The sequence below is a fragment of the Coregonus clupeaformis genome, unplaced genomic scaffold, assembly GCF_020615455.1.
Source record: "Coregonus clupeaformis isolate EN_2021a unplaced genomic scaffold, ASM2061545v1 scaf2570, whole genome shotgun sequence".
Lineage (NCBI taxonomy): Eukaryota > Metazoa > Chordata > Actinopteri > Salmoniformes > Salmonidae > Coregonus > Coregonus clupeaformis.
This window is the reverse complement of record NW_025536024.1, coordinates 13,855-31,409: the sequence shown is the minus strand read 5'-3', so window position 1 is coordinate 31,409 and position 17,555 is coordinate 13,855. Positions and strand designations below refer to the sequence as shown.

At 41.3% G+C, this 17,555-nt stretch overlaps 1 protein-coding gene and 1 pseudogene across 1 annotated transcript; both read right to left on the bottom strand.

The window, feature by feature from the left end:
• Positions 1–9,753: 9,753 nt before the first annotated feature.
• On the bottom strand, positions 9,754–11,788 carry LOC123488905 (mucin-5B-like; the record flags this gene model as incomplete). The annotated part of the gene is made up of 5 exons (XM_045219646.1): positions 11,683–11,788; positions 11,473–11,571; positions 11,042–11,169; positions 10,765–10,804; positions 9,754–9,857 (listed from the first exon to the last, which is right to left on the bottom strand). Coding segments are annotated over exons 2-5 (342 nt in total), but the record flags the coding sequence as incomplete, so codon positions are not given.
• A 904-nt stretch (positions 11,789–12,692) lies between these two features.
• Positions 12,693–17,535, bottom strand: LOC121562664 (annotated as a pseudogene).
• Positions 17,536–17,555: the final 20 nt, after the last annotated feature.

The window sequence follows — 17,555 nt, the reverse complement described above, 5'->3', positions numbered from 1 at the left end:
TTCTTTGTGACCATTCTACAATCACAACCCTATACCTACAGTACAGACCATTCTACAATCACAACCCTATACCTACAGTACAGACCATTCATCAATCACAACCCTATACCTACAGTACAGACCATTCAAGCAATCACAACCTATACCTACAGTACAGACCATTCTTCAATCACAACCCTATACCTACAGTACAGACCATTCTACAATCACAACCCTATACCTACAGTACAGACCATTCTACAATCACAACCCTATACCTACAGTACAGACCATTCTACAATCACAACCCTATACCTACAGTACAGACCATTCATCAATCACAACCCTATACCTACAGTACAGACCATTCTACAATCACAACCCTATACCTACAGTACAGACCATTCTTCAATCACAACCCTATACCTACAGTACAGACCATTCTACAATCACAACCCTATACCTACAGTACAGACCATTCTACAATCACAACCCTATACCTACAGTACAGACCATTCTACAATCACAACCCTATACCTACAGTACAGACCATTCTACAATCACAACCCTATACCTACAGTACAGACCATTCTACAATCACAACCCTATACCTACAGTACAGACCATTCATCAATCACTACCCTATACCTACAGTACAGACCATTCATCAATCACTACCCTATGCCTACAGGACAGACCATTCAACAATCACAACCCTATACCTACAGTACAGACCATTCTTCAATCACAACCCTATGCCTACAGTACATACCATTCTTCAATCACAACCCCTATACCTACAGGACAGACCATTCTACAATCACAACCCTATGCCTACAGTACAGACTATTCTTCAATCACAACCCTATACCTACAGCACAGACCATTCTACAATCACACCCCCTATACCTCAGCAGACCATCACCAATCACAACCCTATACCTACAGTACAGACCATTCATCAATCACAACCCTATACCTACAGTACAGACCATTCATCAATCACAACCCTATACCTACAGTACAGACCATTCATCAATCACAACCCTATACCTACAGTACAGACCATTCTACAATCACAACCCTATACCTACAGTACAGACCATTCATCAATCACAACCCTATACCTACAGTACAGACCATTCTTCAATGTATTTAGACGAGTAAATCATCCATCTGCACACTCTGTTCTATCAGCAAATGTACAATCACTGGAGAACAAACTGGACGAGCTCTGTTCAAGACTATCCTGTCAACGGGACCTGAAGAACTGTAATATCCTATGTTTCTGGGAAACTTGGGCTGAACCAGAATATGGATAATATTCTAGCAGTTTTTTCTATGCATTGGCAGGACAGAACAGCAGTGTCAGGTAAGTATCAAGGGGGAGGTGTGCGTCTCTTTGTTAACAACAGCTGGTGTGCTATCGCTAACATTAAGGAAGTATCGAGGTTCTGCTCGCCTGAGTTACAATACCTCATGATAAGCTGTAGATCATACTATTAACCAAGAAAGTTTACATACATATTTTTCGTACAGTCCTCAAGACTGTTGGAAAAGCATTCCAAGAGAAGCTGGTTGAGAGAATGCCAAGAGTGTGCAAAGCTGTCATCAAGGCAAAGGGTGGCTACTTTGAAGAATCTCAAATATAAAATATATTTTGATTTGTTCAACACTTTTTTGGTTACTACATGATTCCATATGTGTTATTTTATAGTTTTGATGTTTTCACTATTATTCTACAATGTAGAAAATAGTAAAAATAAAGAAAAACCCTGGAATGAGTAGGTGTGTCCAAACTTTTGACTGGTACTGTACATATATACATTTACATTTGACATTTTAGTCATTTAGCAGACGCTCTTATCCAGAGCGACTTACAGGAGCAATTAGGGTTACGTTGGCTCAGGCGCCTAACTGCTAGGCCACCTGCCACATGCCACCCCTTCCTCAATCACCTCGTACCATTGCACATCGACTTGGAACCGGCACTCCCTTGTATATAGCCAAGTTATCGTTACTCATTGTGTACAATGCCTTCAGAAAGTATTCATTTAAAATCATTGTGCTGCCTTATTTAAAATAAAGAAAAAAAGAAAACTGTAGAGAGAAAATATTATTTAAGAACATATTTATTCTGTCTGTCCCCTCTCCTGTTAGTTAATGTGCCTTGCCACCATAATATAAAGGTCCAAGGCTGAGACAATAAGAAGACCCCACCTGTGTTTCATCACAAAAGAGGAGAGCAACACCTGTCCGGTGAAGTCCACAAATCATAATGCATGTAACAAACAGTTACATGACCTACAGCACGGTCAAGCAAGGTCATGTTTCTGAAATGTTTGGACTACTAAACAACTATTGATTGTTTTAGAGTCACAAAGAAAACATGGTCTGTACTGTAGGTATAGGGTAGTGATTGTAGAATGGTCTGTCCTGTAGGTATAGGGTTGTGATTGTAGAATGGTCTGTACTGTAGGTATAGGGTTGTGATTGTAGAATGGTCTGTCCTGTAGGTATAGGGTAGTGATTGTAGAATGGTCTGTACTGTAGGTATAGGGTTGTGATTGTAGAATGGTCTGTCCTGTAGGTATAGGGTTGTGATTGTAGAATGGTCTGTACTGTAGGTATAGGGTTGTGATTGTAGAATGGTCTGTCCTGTAGGTATAGGGTTGTGATTGTAGAATGGTCTGTCCTGTAGGTATAGGGTTGTGATTGTAGAATGGTCTGTCCTGTAGGTATAGGGTTGTGATTGATGAATGGTCTGTACTGTAGGTATAGGGTTGTGATTGTAGAATGGTCTGTCCTGTAGGTATAGGGTAGTGATTGTAGAATGGTCCGTACTGTAGGTATAGGGTTGTGATTGTAGAATGGTCTGTCCTGTAGGTATAGGGTAGTGATTGTAGAATGGTCCGTACTGTAGGTATAGGGTTGTGATTGTAGAATGGTCTGTCCTCTAGGTATAGGGTTGTGATTGTAGAATGGTCTGTCCTCTAGGTATAGGGTTGTGATTGTAGAATGGTCTGTACTGTAGGTATAGGGTTGTGATTGTAGAATGGTCCGTACTGTAGGTATAGGGTTGTGATTGTAGAATGGTCTGTCCTGTAGGTATAGGGTAGTGATTGTAGAATGGTCCGTACTGTAGGTATAGGGTTGTGATTGTAGAATGGTCTGTCCTCTAGGTATAGGGTTGTGATTGTAGAATGGTCTGTACTGTAGGTATAGGGTAGTGATTGATGAATGGTCTGTACTGTAGGTATAGGGTTGTGACATGGACGGGAAAGTCAATGGCAGGTGTGGAGGCTGTACAGTTGTGAGATCTTTCAGGAAATAGTAAGATTCTGATTCTTTTTATAATTCTTGGGAATAGAATCAAACAAGAGGAAAGATGGATCTGGTTCTAAATAACACTACAGAAGGAAGTTGTACTTTTGCCAGGAACGGCTCAATATTGACGCCTGTATGTGTTATACCAGGATGCACTTGTCTCAATGTTTACCCTTCATCGACTCCATGATACACACTTGTCAAACAGCAAGACAAACAATGTTCAAAGAGGTTTCGTTTAAAGCAATCTCGCTACACATATTGTGAGAAGAGAAAATGGGGGTTAGAAGAACTGATTCTCAAAGGAGATCTGAAGACACAGTATCTTGACAGCAAAACAGGAATGTAAAGTTCTGTCCCTGTCACGTCTCCTCCCGTTGCTCCCCTCCGGCGCTCTGATTCGCCGGTCTACTGAACCACCGGTCTGAGCCGCACCACCTCGGCAACACCGGAATGGAAACCCAACGCACCCTGATCACCTCCAGCGCACCTGCACCTCATCATTTCATCACCACCCCTGTTTAGCCCTGGACTGTTCTGGATGATGTTGTGTGTGATTGTTTAGCTTCGTGTCAGGTACTCTATCTTTGTTATTTATCTTGCTCATTGTTAAGTCAACCTTGACCTTGTTTATTCCTGCGTCTGCGTCTTTGTATACTCAGTACGCGTCACTGTCCCATTCCACTGCACCAAAAGACAAACAGAGTGAAAGCCAGGCAATTGTCAAGACAAACAGAGTGAAAGCCAGGCAATTGTCAAGACAAACAGAGTGAAAGCCAGGCAATTGTCAGATATGTTGCTGCTTCAAAAAAAAAAATCCATGGACAAATACAGACCGTCCCTCCCTCCCTCCCTCCCTCTACCTTCACCCATTCCCCAAGGGAAGCATTATTCCCCAAAAAATTTACAGAGAAAAAAAGAAAAAAAACAAACAAAATAATCTTTCGTCTCTCGGCGTTTCATACATTTCCTTCAATTCGTATAAGGCTGAATACATCTCACCAGTTAAACCATCCGAGCGAACAAAACAACTCTCCTCTGTCTCAGTACGTGTAGCCCATCTGTCTAATGCTGTCTGGTCAGAAAGAGGATGACATTGTTGCCGTCCATAGCATTGAATGCAAGATAAGCCAGCGAGCGTTTGGCCTCCCTTGATAAAAAATAATAATACAATAATAGCCCATCAGTGTTGAGCTAAACTGAGCTAACTCAACCCATCAGCGTTGAGCTAAACTGCATCTCGTTGTGTCGTTGTCCTCCGGTGGCTAGCTAGCTAAATTCTGACTTTTCCAAAATTAGCCATGGATGGAGATGGTGATTTGAACTTGTGGTTTTACTTAATTCTCTGTACTGGCCAATGATTATAACAACTATTCTGATCCAACCATAAATTCATACCCCTGGCCTGAGAGGATGGAAGTTCAACATGTAGCTAGATGTAGTATGCTAATGTTAACTAGCTGGCCTGAGAGGATGGAAGTTCAACATGTAGCTAGATGTAGTATGCTAATGTTAACTAGCTGGCCTGAGAGGATGGAAGTTCAACATGTAGCTAGATGTAGTATGCTAATGTTAACAAGCTGGACTGGCGTATTGTTGCCCATGAAAGGAAGTTAGGCTAGAGAGCAAGCATTTTAAGCAGGTAGCCTTGGACAACAAAAACTAAAGGCGTGTACTGTTTGACAGAGTCATAGACCGTTTAGGCAACATGAAAGAGGAGGATGGTATTGGCGTTTCTCTACAAGTAGGGTGAGTCAACATATTTTTTCTACTTGCACGGACACGCACACACACACACACACACACACACACACACACACACACACACACACACACACACACACTCATATTTAGCTTATGTTGATTGGACTAAATCGTTTTTGGTATCTTTAAGTTGTTACTCTATTAGACTAACCATAGGTAATTTGATGATGTTGAAATGTTCCTGTTTTCTTTGCGACTTGTGTTAACTCTCCATGGTTCTAAATCAATCAATAGTTGTTTAGTAGTCCAAACATTTCAGAAACATGACCTTGCTTGACCGTGCTGTAGGTCATGTGGCTATTTGTTACATGCGTTATGATTTGTGTGGACTTCACCGGACAGGTGTTGCTCTCCTTTTGTGATGAAACACAGGTGTGGTCTTCTTATTGTCTCAGCCTTGGACCTATATATTATGGTGGCAAGGCACATTAACTAACAGGTTACAGAGCAAACAAGCGCAATTATCACAACACAAAAAGTTGTAATATGGCTTTTTTATTCTGGATTTGCTTCCCGGTGATTTTACCCACGCACCGCTAATGTTCCTCCCACCTCCCCCACCTCGGTTCAGGGTGGATAGCAGTATTGCCCAGTATTGCCCTCCTTGTCACTGATTGCTACATGTGGGTTAACATCGTTCATCAGGGTACTGGGCCGTACGCACTACCCTCTGTAGCACCTTGCGGTCGGATGCCGAGCAGTTGCCATACCAGGCGGTGATGCAGCCAGTCAAAATGCTCTCAATGGTGCAGCTGTAGAACCTTTTGGAGAATCTGAAGCAAATAACCACCTCCCAATATCCGTCTGTAGCTGAGAGTAAACATCATTGATCATGATTAAGAACAAAAGAAGACCAATCACACTCCCCTGCGGTGTACCGTTATCCACCAAGTAGCTTCCTGATAAAGACTTCCCCACCCTCACCTGGATAGACCTTCCAAACAGGAAGTCCTTTATCCAGTTGTACGTTCTTCCTCCTACCCCCATAAGACCAAGCTTGATTAGCAACCCCTCATTCCACATCATATTGTACGCTTTCTCCACATAGACACAGACAGCCACAACCGTCTGCTAGTTCACCTGGGCCTTCCTGACCTCTGATTCTAAGCACAGTCTTTGTGACACGCAGGAGACCTGGTTCGAACCCAGTCAGTCACAAGATGAAATAGATTAGAAAGGCTATCCTTAGAAGGGCTATGACAGGGATAATTGTGACACTCCTTCTACGCAGCCTGTGATCACCATAGAGGGGATCAGAAGGCACATCCATATTCAGAGAGTCTTAGCTTTCAGGAATTGGGTTATCATAGCTTATAGCCAAAACGGTTCAAATGCTAGAGCCAAATTCATAGAAAGAAAATAAATTCAACATGCCACATTGGCTTCGAAACTGCCAGAAGCTTCTGTGCGACCACAGTGAGCATTTAATTCTACCTGCTCTCTCTACCTTTCCTGGCTGGCAAAGTACCAGGATGTTGTCTCTGGTTTTGAATGTAATTTAGAGAACTGAATTTGAAAACTGAATCTGAATGCATCTGAGAAGTTGAATATATGAAACTTTGATTAACTTGAAATTATAGTTTGTAAACTTGATACACAGACAATGAATGCAATATCTACCATATTGAAAATGAATATATAAATATTTAATTTGAATATTCAATTAAATTGAAATTGAATTTGAAAACTGAATGCAATATTCACTCAATTCAGTTTCAAATCATGAAATACAAGTTAAGGTTATGAATTCAATTTGTGTGTTACAAATTCAAAAATATTACATTCAAATTCAATATCCTAATATAAATTCATAATTGGCCTCCTGAGTGGCGCAGCGGTCTAAGGCACTGCATCACAGTGCTATAGGCGTCACTACAGACCCGGGTTTGATCCCAGGCTGTGTCGCAGCTTGCCGCGACTGGGAGACCCATGAGGTGGCGCACAATTGGCCCAGCGTCGTCTAGGTTAGGGGAGGGTTTGGCTGGCCGGGATGTGCACACAGAATTTTCTAGTTTATTTAAAACTTTGCTAAATTATGGAATTCTAATACAATTTCTGTTGGCACTGAAACTGCTCCATATTCCTACCTTAATCACCCTTGATCCTGTATCTCCCTGGTCCTGGACCATTCTAACTGTCTTCTCTACCTTGATCCTGTATCTCCCTGGTCCTGGACCATTCTAACTGTCTTCTCTACCTTGATCCTGTATCTCCCTGGTCCTGGACCATTCTAACTGTCTTCTCTACCTAGATCCTGTATCTCCCTGGTCCTGGACCATTCTAACTGTCTTCTCTACCTTGATCCTGTATCTCCCTGGTCCTGGACCATTCTAACTGTCTTCTCTACCTTGATCCTGTATCTCCCTGGTCCTGGACCATTCTAACTGTCTTCTCTACCTAGATCCTGTATCTCCCTGGTCCTGGACCACCCTCACTGCCTCAGCATGACACCCTTCTCTCTACTGCCTGTTTCATACCCACCATAGCCCACACTGTGAGCACCCACACACCTCCACCACACCTTATACTACCCTGCTTGGTCAGGCATGCCTCTCAACACCTTATACCTCCCTATCCCTCTGCTCCATGTCCTTACAGAACACCAACAAGCTCCCATCTCTCTGCTCCATGTCCTTACAGAACACCAACAATCTCCCATCCCTCTGCTCCATGTCCTTACAGAACACCAACAAGCTCCCATCTCTCTGCTCCATGTCTTTACAGAACACCAACAAGCTCCCATCTCTGCTCCATGTCCTTACAGAACACCAACAAGCTCCCATCTCTCTGCTCCATGTCCTTACAGAACACCAACAAGCTCCCATCTCTCTGCTCAATGTCTTTACAGAACACCAACAAGCTCCCATCTCTCTGCTCCATGTCCTTACAGAACACCAACAAGCTCCCATCTCTCTGCTCCATGTCCTTACAGAACACCAACAAGCTCCCATCTCTCTCTCCATTTCCTTTAGAACACCAACAACCTCCCAATCATATTTTATATAACATCAACCTAATTGGATTCATAGTTCCAACTCCCTTAACTTCACATTTGAGTCAGTCAATCGAAACAGGTTCAACAGCTCAGCTCACGCTCTTAAATCAAATGTTCAACTGGCTGTAAACTTTCTCTAGCCGCTAAAAATGCAATCTAAATGTCAATAAAGAAACAAATCTTTAGGTGATTATTAGCTACATTTTGAAATGACAGACACATTCATTGAGATAGAATTGGCTAAACAAAAGGTAGATTGATGTTATTACTGTCAAGTGGATCTCTGGAAATGACAGGTAGGCCTTATGACCATTGTTACATTCAATAACATCCGTATAGAAACACCTCATGGTAAGTCGCCAGTGAGTGACTGCATAAATATTGTGTACCCTAATTTTGTTTCTAATAATATACTGCCCACTGGGCACACACTGGTTAAATCAACGTAGTTTCCACGTCATTTCAATGAAATAACCCTGAACCAATGTTGAATAGATGTTGAATAGATGTTGAACCAATGTTGAATTGACGTCTGTGCCACAGTGGGTATGGTTCTTGTGACATTTTGACATCAATGTATTGGAACAGGTAATCAATGTTGCAGATTTCCAGTGACTAATCTTGATTGCTACATACATTTTTGGTCTTTTAAATTGATGAAACCCATTGATTCTTGAAGAATATAACTTATAAATGTCCAATGAGCTTAGTTCAACAGTAGCAGCCCATCAGAACCCCCAAATATAACATTGCTTTATTCCATTGTTCGTAAACAACATCATTGTTAACAAACACTATATATCCTCAAAACATGGTTAAAACTATAATGTTGATATCATGGATGGTCAGTCCTTGCATCCATGGCTCTGTTTATGAGTTTGAAAGTGGTTAAATTCCTCCAGCCCCATCCTTCATCTTTTGCCAAAACAGTGGCGGGGTACCTACTTTGTTATTGTTTGAGCCATAGATTGCCCCTTTAATAGTAGCACTTATATAATGAATGTGTTCTTTATTAAATCATATCTGTACTTTTACCTAGTCGCACATTGATGCACTAAACAATATGAAATAAAATGAGAAAGATAATGACTGCATGCTTCTTAATCAGTTTAATACATTTGAGAAAAAGTTAGACAACATGAATCATTTATATGATAGTGTAGAGAGAAAGGACATACAGTTCATGAAAGTAGCCTATATGATAATGAGTCAGACCCTATTGGTTCCCTATGATAAAGGTATTTAATATTCCATGCAGTTCATGTAAATAGGAAAATTGATACGGCCATTTTAAAAGACTTCTAGGCCTAATCTTTGTGGTTCTTCTTGTCACACTCAGTTTCATGGCAGCCGCACTTATCAATGTAAATGTAGGAATGCATGAACTTCTTCCCGTTAGAGCAGACCATCTCCACCTCCCTCTCACTGGTAGACATCTCTTGACAGCAGGAGCAGGAGTGCATCAAGGTGTTTTTCTCTGCAGAGTACCTAGCAAACAGGACATACAAACAACACTGTTAGAAACAGTCCCAATTCATTCTGCAATAGGTCAACTCCCATTGAATTCTCAACCTTCAATCCAATTCCACCCGTACACATTTCTGCAAGACCCAAATGCATGTTGCGTTTGTTTCTGTGTGTGTGTGTGTTTATTTTGAGTTTCTACTCACATAGAAGACGTTCCACCAGGATCCCCCGCAGGCTGCGATCTCCACGGGCACAGTAGATCTGCAGTTTTTCACCTCTAGGTAGGTGGTGGTGTTCTTCACATCACAGTGACTGATTGGAGTGCCTGGGGGAGGGAGACAGAGTTAGGGAGGAACATTTTAAAGAGGTGAGTTTCCCCCTTACTATGTAACGTGCTTGGACTTTGGAGCTACTTGAAAAAAGTTGCCTGGTTTTAGCTATAACTGAACTCCTTGCCACGCCTTGTCATGCGTATTTGGCAATGAAACTGAGCACAAGGACTGGAATGTCCTCACAAAACAGGGTCTGGTTTTCTGGCTATGGAAATAGAACTACATCCAGTAGATTATTATATATTCCAGAACCATCAGACTCTCATCATATCTCCATTCAGTTTCATCTACAGTAACTCAACATTGATTTATTGTGTCATAAGAGGTTATGTTCACAGAGGTTATGAACATAAAAGGTTATGTTCGAGGCAAGTGAACATAAAGAGGTTATGTTCACAAGAGGTTATGTTCACAAGAGGTTATGTTCACAGAGGTTATGTTCACAAGAGGTTATGTTCAGCAAGAGGTTATGTTTACAAGAGTTATGTTTCAGAGAGGTTATGTTCACAAGAGGTTATGTTCACAAGAGGTTATGTTCACAAGAGGTTATGTTCACAGAGGTTATGTTTACAGAGGTTATGTTTACAAGAGGTTATGTTCACAGAGGTTATGTTTACAAGAGGTTATGTTTACAGAGGTTATGTTCACAAGAGGTTATGTTTACAGAGGTTATGTTTACAAGAGGTTACAAGAGGTTATGTTTACAAGAGATTATGTTCACAAGAGGTTATGTTCACAGGAGGTTATGTTCACAAGAGGTTATGTCACAGAGGTTATGTTCACAAAGAGGTTATGTTCAGAGTTATGTTCACAAGAGGTTATGGTTATGTGTCATAAGAGGTTATGTTCAGAGGTATGAACATGAATATTTATAAATAATCCGTTGTTTTGGTTACTTACAGGATGTGCAACAGCCATTTGCATCAGTTTTCTCAGTTCCCTGTGATGTCAAAAGGAATAGTGTACAGTTAAATTTGGATATGACTAGTTACGGTCTATTGAGTTGGAGAACACAGTATAGATGTTATAATGGAAAACTATGATCAGATATGAAATGTTACTAGGGTGTAAATTCAATATAACCTACAAGTTACTATCCTATGAAGCAAACAGCATATTTAGATATAGTTACTTTACTTTAAAGAAACAAATTCAACCAGTTTTCTCATCTACTTACAGGGACACAGTCTTCTGGACTGAACACTGGGCATTCCAATTTGGTTTTCACAACGATGAACTGGTCGTTTCTCTTTGTGCAGTCATACTTCACACAGCGGTCACTAGGGGCGACCAAAACTTCCCAAGCTGTCAGGTAGCAGGAAAGAAATGTTGGTAAGTTAATGCTGCACGTTATAAAACTTAAATAAATAAGCGTTGCTAAATAATTTATAAGCTTTTTCAGAAATAAGTACTTCATGGTTTGAAAATGTAAACAAGCATTACAATTCTTAAGCATTTAGACCTATAACATTTATGATGCATTTATAAACATTTGTAAGCACTTATAATAAGTTCTCATTAGTGACGTCATTCGTCCATTTGTGATATCACAAAGATACCTGATATTAATAATAATCTAAATTGGGTGAATTATCTCATCGCTGTCACCTGAATGATGTGAGATGTGGCGTTTGGTAGAGCTACAACACATTCCTTCTGGACACATGTTCCACAGCATTCCCCAGGTACGACTTCATACTCATAACCCTGGACGGGAATCAACAAGGTGGCATCATTAGCGGATGTCCTTCATATCAAACTGTATAGCCTACCATGTAAAATGTTAAACTGAGTTTGCCATTATCCCGAGTACAGTACCGTTTGGCAGGTGGTGGAACAGTCGATTTGGACACACTCAACAACATATAGCTCGGAGACTGGATCCTTTTTAGGGCCACACTTGCACTCCTCACAGATGCCGCTGGGAACATTTCACCAAGCTGGAGAGTGCAAGCAAGAGTTAGTATCATGTGCTGTAGCAAAAACATTAAAGCTTGGGTCCTCAGTGGCTCTCAAGACGACTTAAAGGGGCAATCTGTGATTGGTACATCAATATTTAGGTATATTTTATAAAAAAATGTACAAATGATTTATTGTAATACTGCTCTGATATCAAAAAAGTGTCACTGCTCACCGTGAATTCAGTATTATTGTGGACACAGACAGGTTTGGGCACTGAAAGAACACACAATAAAAGGGTCAGACAGTTGTTGATACCTGCACCATGTTACCACTATACACAGATGTTACATTACAGCGCGTGACATGGTCCAATGAGATGGTCCAATGACATGGTCCAATGACATGGTCCAATGACATGGTCCAATGAGATGGTCCAATGACATGGTCCAATGACATGGTCCAATGACATGGTCCAATGACATGGTTCAATGAGATGGTCCAATGAGATGGTTCAATGACATGGTCCAATGACATGGTCCAATGAGATGGTCCAATGAGATGGTCCAATGAGATGGTCCAATGAGATGGTCCAATGAGATGGTCCAATGAGATGGTCCAATGAGATGGTCCAATGACATGGTCCAATGAGATGGTCCAATGAGATGGTCCAATGACATGGTCCAATGAGATGGTCCAATGAGATGGTCCAATGACATGGTCCAATGAGATGGTCCAATGAGATGGTCCAATGACATGGTCCAATGAGATGGTCCAATGACATGGTCCAATGAGATGGTCCAATGAGATGGTCCAATGAGATGGTCCAATGAGATGGTCCAATGTGCCAGTAAATCAGCACAATCTACTTTTTGAGTTTTTTAAATTGCCGCCATCATGGAGCTAGAATTGTGATCATGTGTACTGTGCTAATGCTGATACAAAAACAGAGTAACGGAGAGCACTGTACAATACAACGAACTTAGCAAACAAGGCATTTGTGGTAAGTACATGGAGGCACTGTTTTTATGCACGTCAGCTATTAACCTTTCGGTCCCTCTTCAAATGACGTGCAGCTTACAGTATAAAGGCTTTATAAACACTACATCAATGTGTTACAAATCATCTATAACCGTATGTCATGCTTTATAAAGGGTTCATAAATGTGGCATAACTGTATGACATAACCACCAATGTCAAATGTGACAAAGATGTGCTTTATATAGGGTGGCATTAGCACTGCTTAATAAAGGCTTTATAAATAATTAAATTGAGGCTTCACTAAGTATTTATTACACAGTCATCCATCTTGGTAGAGTATTGCAACACCAGGATAATGGGTTCGATTCCCGGGACCACCCATACGTAAAAATTTACTCATGCTTTGGATAAAAGCATATGCAAAATGATATATAATATATTTCACTAAAACATTTCTAGGATAGCCCAACCTATTTCCCTCTTGGGTGCACAGTCAATGTTGGACCTGACCTCAACTTCTCCCAGAATGCTGTGCTGCAGGATGAGACACTCTAAAGTGTGGTCATGACAGCAGAACACATTGGTGAGGCCTTTCAAAATCTACTGTATTGTAATTGTAATATTGTAATGTTTACATTTTTTGCTTATTTCTGGGGGGTTTTCTCAAAATTTCAGTTTTCTTGGTTTTGTTTTTCCAATTTTTTGGGATTTCCCCCAGTTTTCTCTGGTTTACCCCAGTTTTTTTCACACTTTTAATGCTTAAACCACAACAGGGCATGACTTTTGAGGTGTGGTGTAGTTGGCCTTTAATTCAGTGACCATGCCCTGCACTGTCTGGTTAGAGGGGTTTCTGTGGTGTAGTAAGCCACATGTGATGTGATTCAGCCGCCAATGGAATGGGGTGGAGTAAAAGGGCAGCATATGTCATATGCCAAACATTTAGCACCAACAGACCTGTACCCAGGTTACCTGGTAGTACGTTAATGTGGCTCTACCTAGTCTAAACTGAAATACTGTCTCTACTCACCACATGTATTTATTTGACAGCAGTCCTCTGTCTTGTTGACCAACACCTCACCGTACTTCTACAGGTAACAACTTACTTGGGGCGGACATTTCACTGGTTCACACCGGACACTCAGTGTGTCAGCATTACACTCGCACTTCTGGCAGTTACTGTTCCAAGTCTCACCAAACTGTGTTGGGACAAAACAAAACATTGTTAGCAGAGACTTCAAAGTTATTAAGACGAGGACTGGCCACCCCTCAGAGCCTGGCTCCTCTCTTGGTTTTTTCCCCAGGTTCCTGCCTTCTAGGGAGTTTTGCCTCGTCACTGTGCTCCTGTCTCTGCATTGCTTACTGCTTGGGTATCTGTAAAGCCACTGTGCTCCTGTCTCTGCATTGCTTACTGCTTGGGTATCTGTAAAGCCACTGTGCTCCTGTCTCTGCATTGCTTACTGCTTGGGTATCTGTAAAGCCACTGTGCTCCTGTCTCTGCATTGCTTACTGCTTGGGTATCTGTAAAGCCACTGTGCTCCTGTCTCTGCATTGCTTACTGCTTGGGTATCTGTAAAGCCACTGTGCTCCTGTCTCTGCATTGCTTACTGCTTGGGTATCTGTAAAGCCACTGTGCTCCTGTCTCTGCATTGCTTACTGCTTGGGTATCTGTAAAGCCACTGTGCTCCTGTCTCTGCATTGCTTACTGCTTGGGTATCTGTAAAGCCACTGTGCTCCTGTCTCTGCATTGCTTACTGCTTGGGTATCTGTAAAGCCACTGTGCTCCTGTCTCTGCATTGCTTACTGCTTGGGTATCTGTAAAGCCACTGTGCTCCTGTCTCTGCATTGCTTACTGCTTGGGTATCTGTAAAGCCACTGTGCTCCTGTCTCTGCATTGCTTACTGCTTGGTATCTGTAAAGCCACTGCGCTCCTGTCTCTGCATTGCTTACTGCTTGGGTATCTGTAAAGCCACTGCGCTCCTGTCTCTGCATTGCTTACTGCTTGGGTATCTGTAAAGCCACTGTGCTCCTGTCTCTGCATTGCTTACTGCTTGGGTATCTGTAAAGCCACTGCGCTCCTGTCTCTGCATTGCTTACTGCTTGGGTATCTGTAAAGCCACTGTGCTCCTGTCTCTGCATTGCTTACTGCTTGGGTATCTGTAAAGCACTCTGTGACTACTGCTGATGATAAAAGGGCTTTATCAAATACATTTGATTGATTGATAATAACAATAGGGCTTCCAGCCCCTTCAGGGCTTGGACCACTAACAAGCCCCAATGAAACTAGTAAACTGAAGAAAATAAGAAATGGGGTTCTATACAGAACCTTTTTGAGGGCCGTAATGTGAAGCGAGCCGTTGAACCATTTTCGGTTGTATACACTGTCGCACCATTTCTTCTGATGTACACCACAATGAATCGATCTACATTCTTACCTGTTTGGGATTTCCATCAGGTCCAGTGCATCCTTGAAGGGAAAATAAGATTTCAAGTCACATGGTGGTACTTTGAGACACAATTAAACAATGTATTCCTCAAAACTGTGACACATCCCTTACCACAGTCACGAACACAGGTGTCAGATAACGTGTTGAACAAGATGGTACGCCTCGGGGGCAGAAGCAGCCCTCCATGAATGTCACATACAATGTCACGGCTGTTTTGTTCTCCCTCACATGAATGCACATATTTGTCATTGTATCTATAATAAGGGAAAACAATGCGTTACAGACTAGGGAGAAAAACGGAATGGAAACCTTTAAGAATGCATGTACATTAGGTAGTGGTGTAAAATAATGAGATGGGAATGAGATGGATACCTTGAATTGCATGTTGGCTGGATAGTACGGCCACATGCCTTATACACTTTGGTTTTAGGGCAGATCAGTTCTGTAATATGGTCAAGATGGAATGAAAGACAAAACAGTACGTAAACAGTTTGTAAATGCAGGTTGTCAAAATACAATTCGTTATGATAAATCATACAATTATTATAATTATTTAAAATCTTTATTAACATCTTGTCTGCGTCCCAAATGGGATCCTATTCCCTACATAGATCGCTACTTTTGGCAAGAGCCTGGTCTAAAGTAGTGCACTATGTAGGGAATACAATGCCATTTGGGGACACAGTCCTTATTTTTATATGAAATTCCCTCCCTACCACATTTTCCATTAGTTGAGTTCCTCCAGTTGGCACAGACTCCAGCTCCCTGCACACATCACAGCGTAGGTTTCCAGGCTAGAGCAGCCGATTGTGATATTTGGCATGTGGCAGACATCGAACTTACAGGCCTCGAAGAAGGGTCGTGGTGGGATAACGTCATGGCATTGTTCAAAGACCCTTCCAGAAATAAAGAACCCATTTAAGTTATTATATAGGCCTAACCCAAATGGGGCACATAACATGTCACGACAGATCACTTTGAAATATTTGATTACTGTATGCCTTACAGGCTAAATTATTAGTGAAGCATCTATGTAGTGTTTATGGAAGACGTCATGAATGCTCTATAAAACTTTGATATGGCATAAAAAGTCTGTAAGATAAGTTTCATTATGAGTTTGGTTATACTTTATGGAACAACAACCCATTACTGGAAAGTTTACAGACTTTTATGTATACAGTGTCAAAACTAGCAACCTCAATCAGATTCACGTGTCTTTGTAATATCGCTGTCTCAGTGTGTTATTAGAAGGTCACATGTCTTACGGGCTAAGTATGATGTCACAGATTGCTGTCTTTCCTGACGGGCAGGTTGGAGGCGTAGGGGTAGGTGTGCTAGGTGGGATCGGTCTGGTAGGTAAGGTTTTGGTAGGTAAGGTATGTTTGGTTGATTGGATAGTTGGGGTAGGTGGGGTAGGGGATTTCGGTTTACAGTAGGTTTTGTTATCATCAGGAATCTGCCATTGATGAGCCATCCCAGAACATGATGGATCAATCTGTCCATTCGGTAATCTGCAATCGTTTTTCGTGTTATTGTCACAGGTGCCTTTAAAAAGGTCAAATAAATATGGGAATGAGAAAGAAACAAAGGTTCTTTGATGTTAGAAACAGCCGCTCATAACTTTAAGCATACCTACACAGTATATTTTAATTGGTTACGCTATCATTGCAACTGTACAGTGAACTTTTTTAATGCCATGGAAATACAATAACATGCAACAAAATAACATCAAATCATCGCCAATAAGGTTCAGTTTACTCACAGAGTACTACAAGCTGTTCTTCTGATTTATACTACAAGTGTATTTTGTCTACATCATGTCTGCATCCCAAATGGGACCCTATCCCCTGGTTGAAAGGAGTGCATTGGGGAACAGTGGGCCATTTGGGATGCAACCAAAGTCTACATACTTACCACACTGTCCCTCTGTGTTGTTGTGGAATAGGGAGTTTGGCAGGGTTACTCTGTACATAAGGGACTTAAACATCACTTGTGCTTTAATGGCAGGGATAGTCAACAGTAACTCTATCCCAGTGCTGGTGATCATGAGGTCTTCATTAGAAAAGGTCGGGAAGATCTGATTTCCATTGATGTACACCTTGTGAATGAGAAGGAAAAACACAACATAATTAATGACAATAGAGATCAGAATAACGTTACAACACAGTAGATAAGATATGAACGGTTTCCAGAACTAAATGAACTCACAATAAGAGGTGGTATTCTGTCAATTCATTTAATATTTTGTCAATAAAATGAAATTCTTTGAAATGTCCTGGGAATGTTTCGGTTACCTTGATGATGGTTTTATAGTTAACGTGATGGCATCATCAAAGTGCTTAACCATTATGTAATGTTACTAAATAA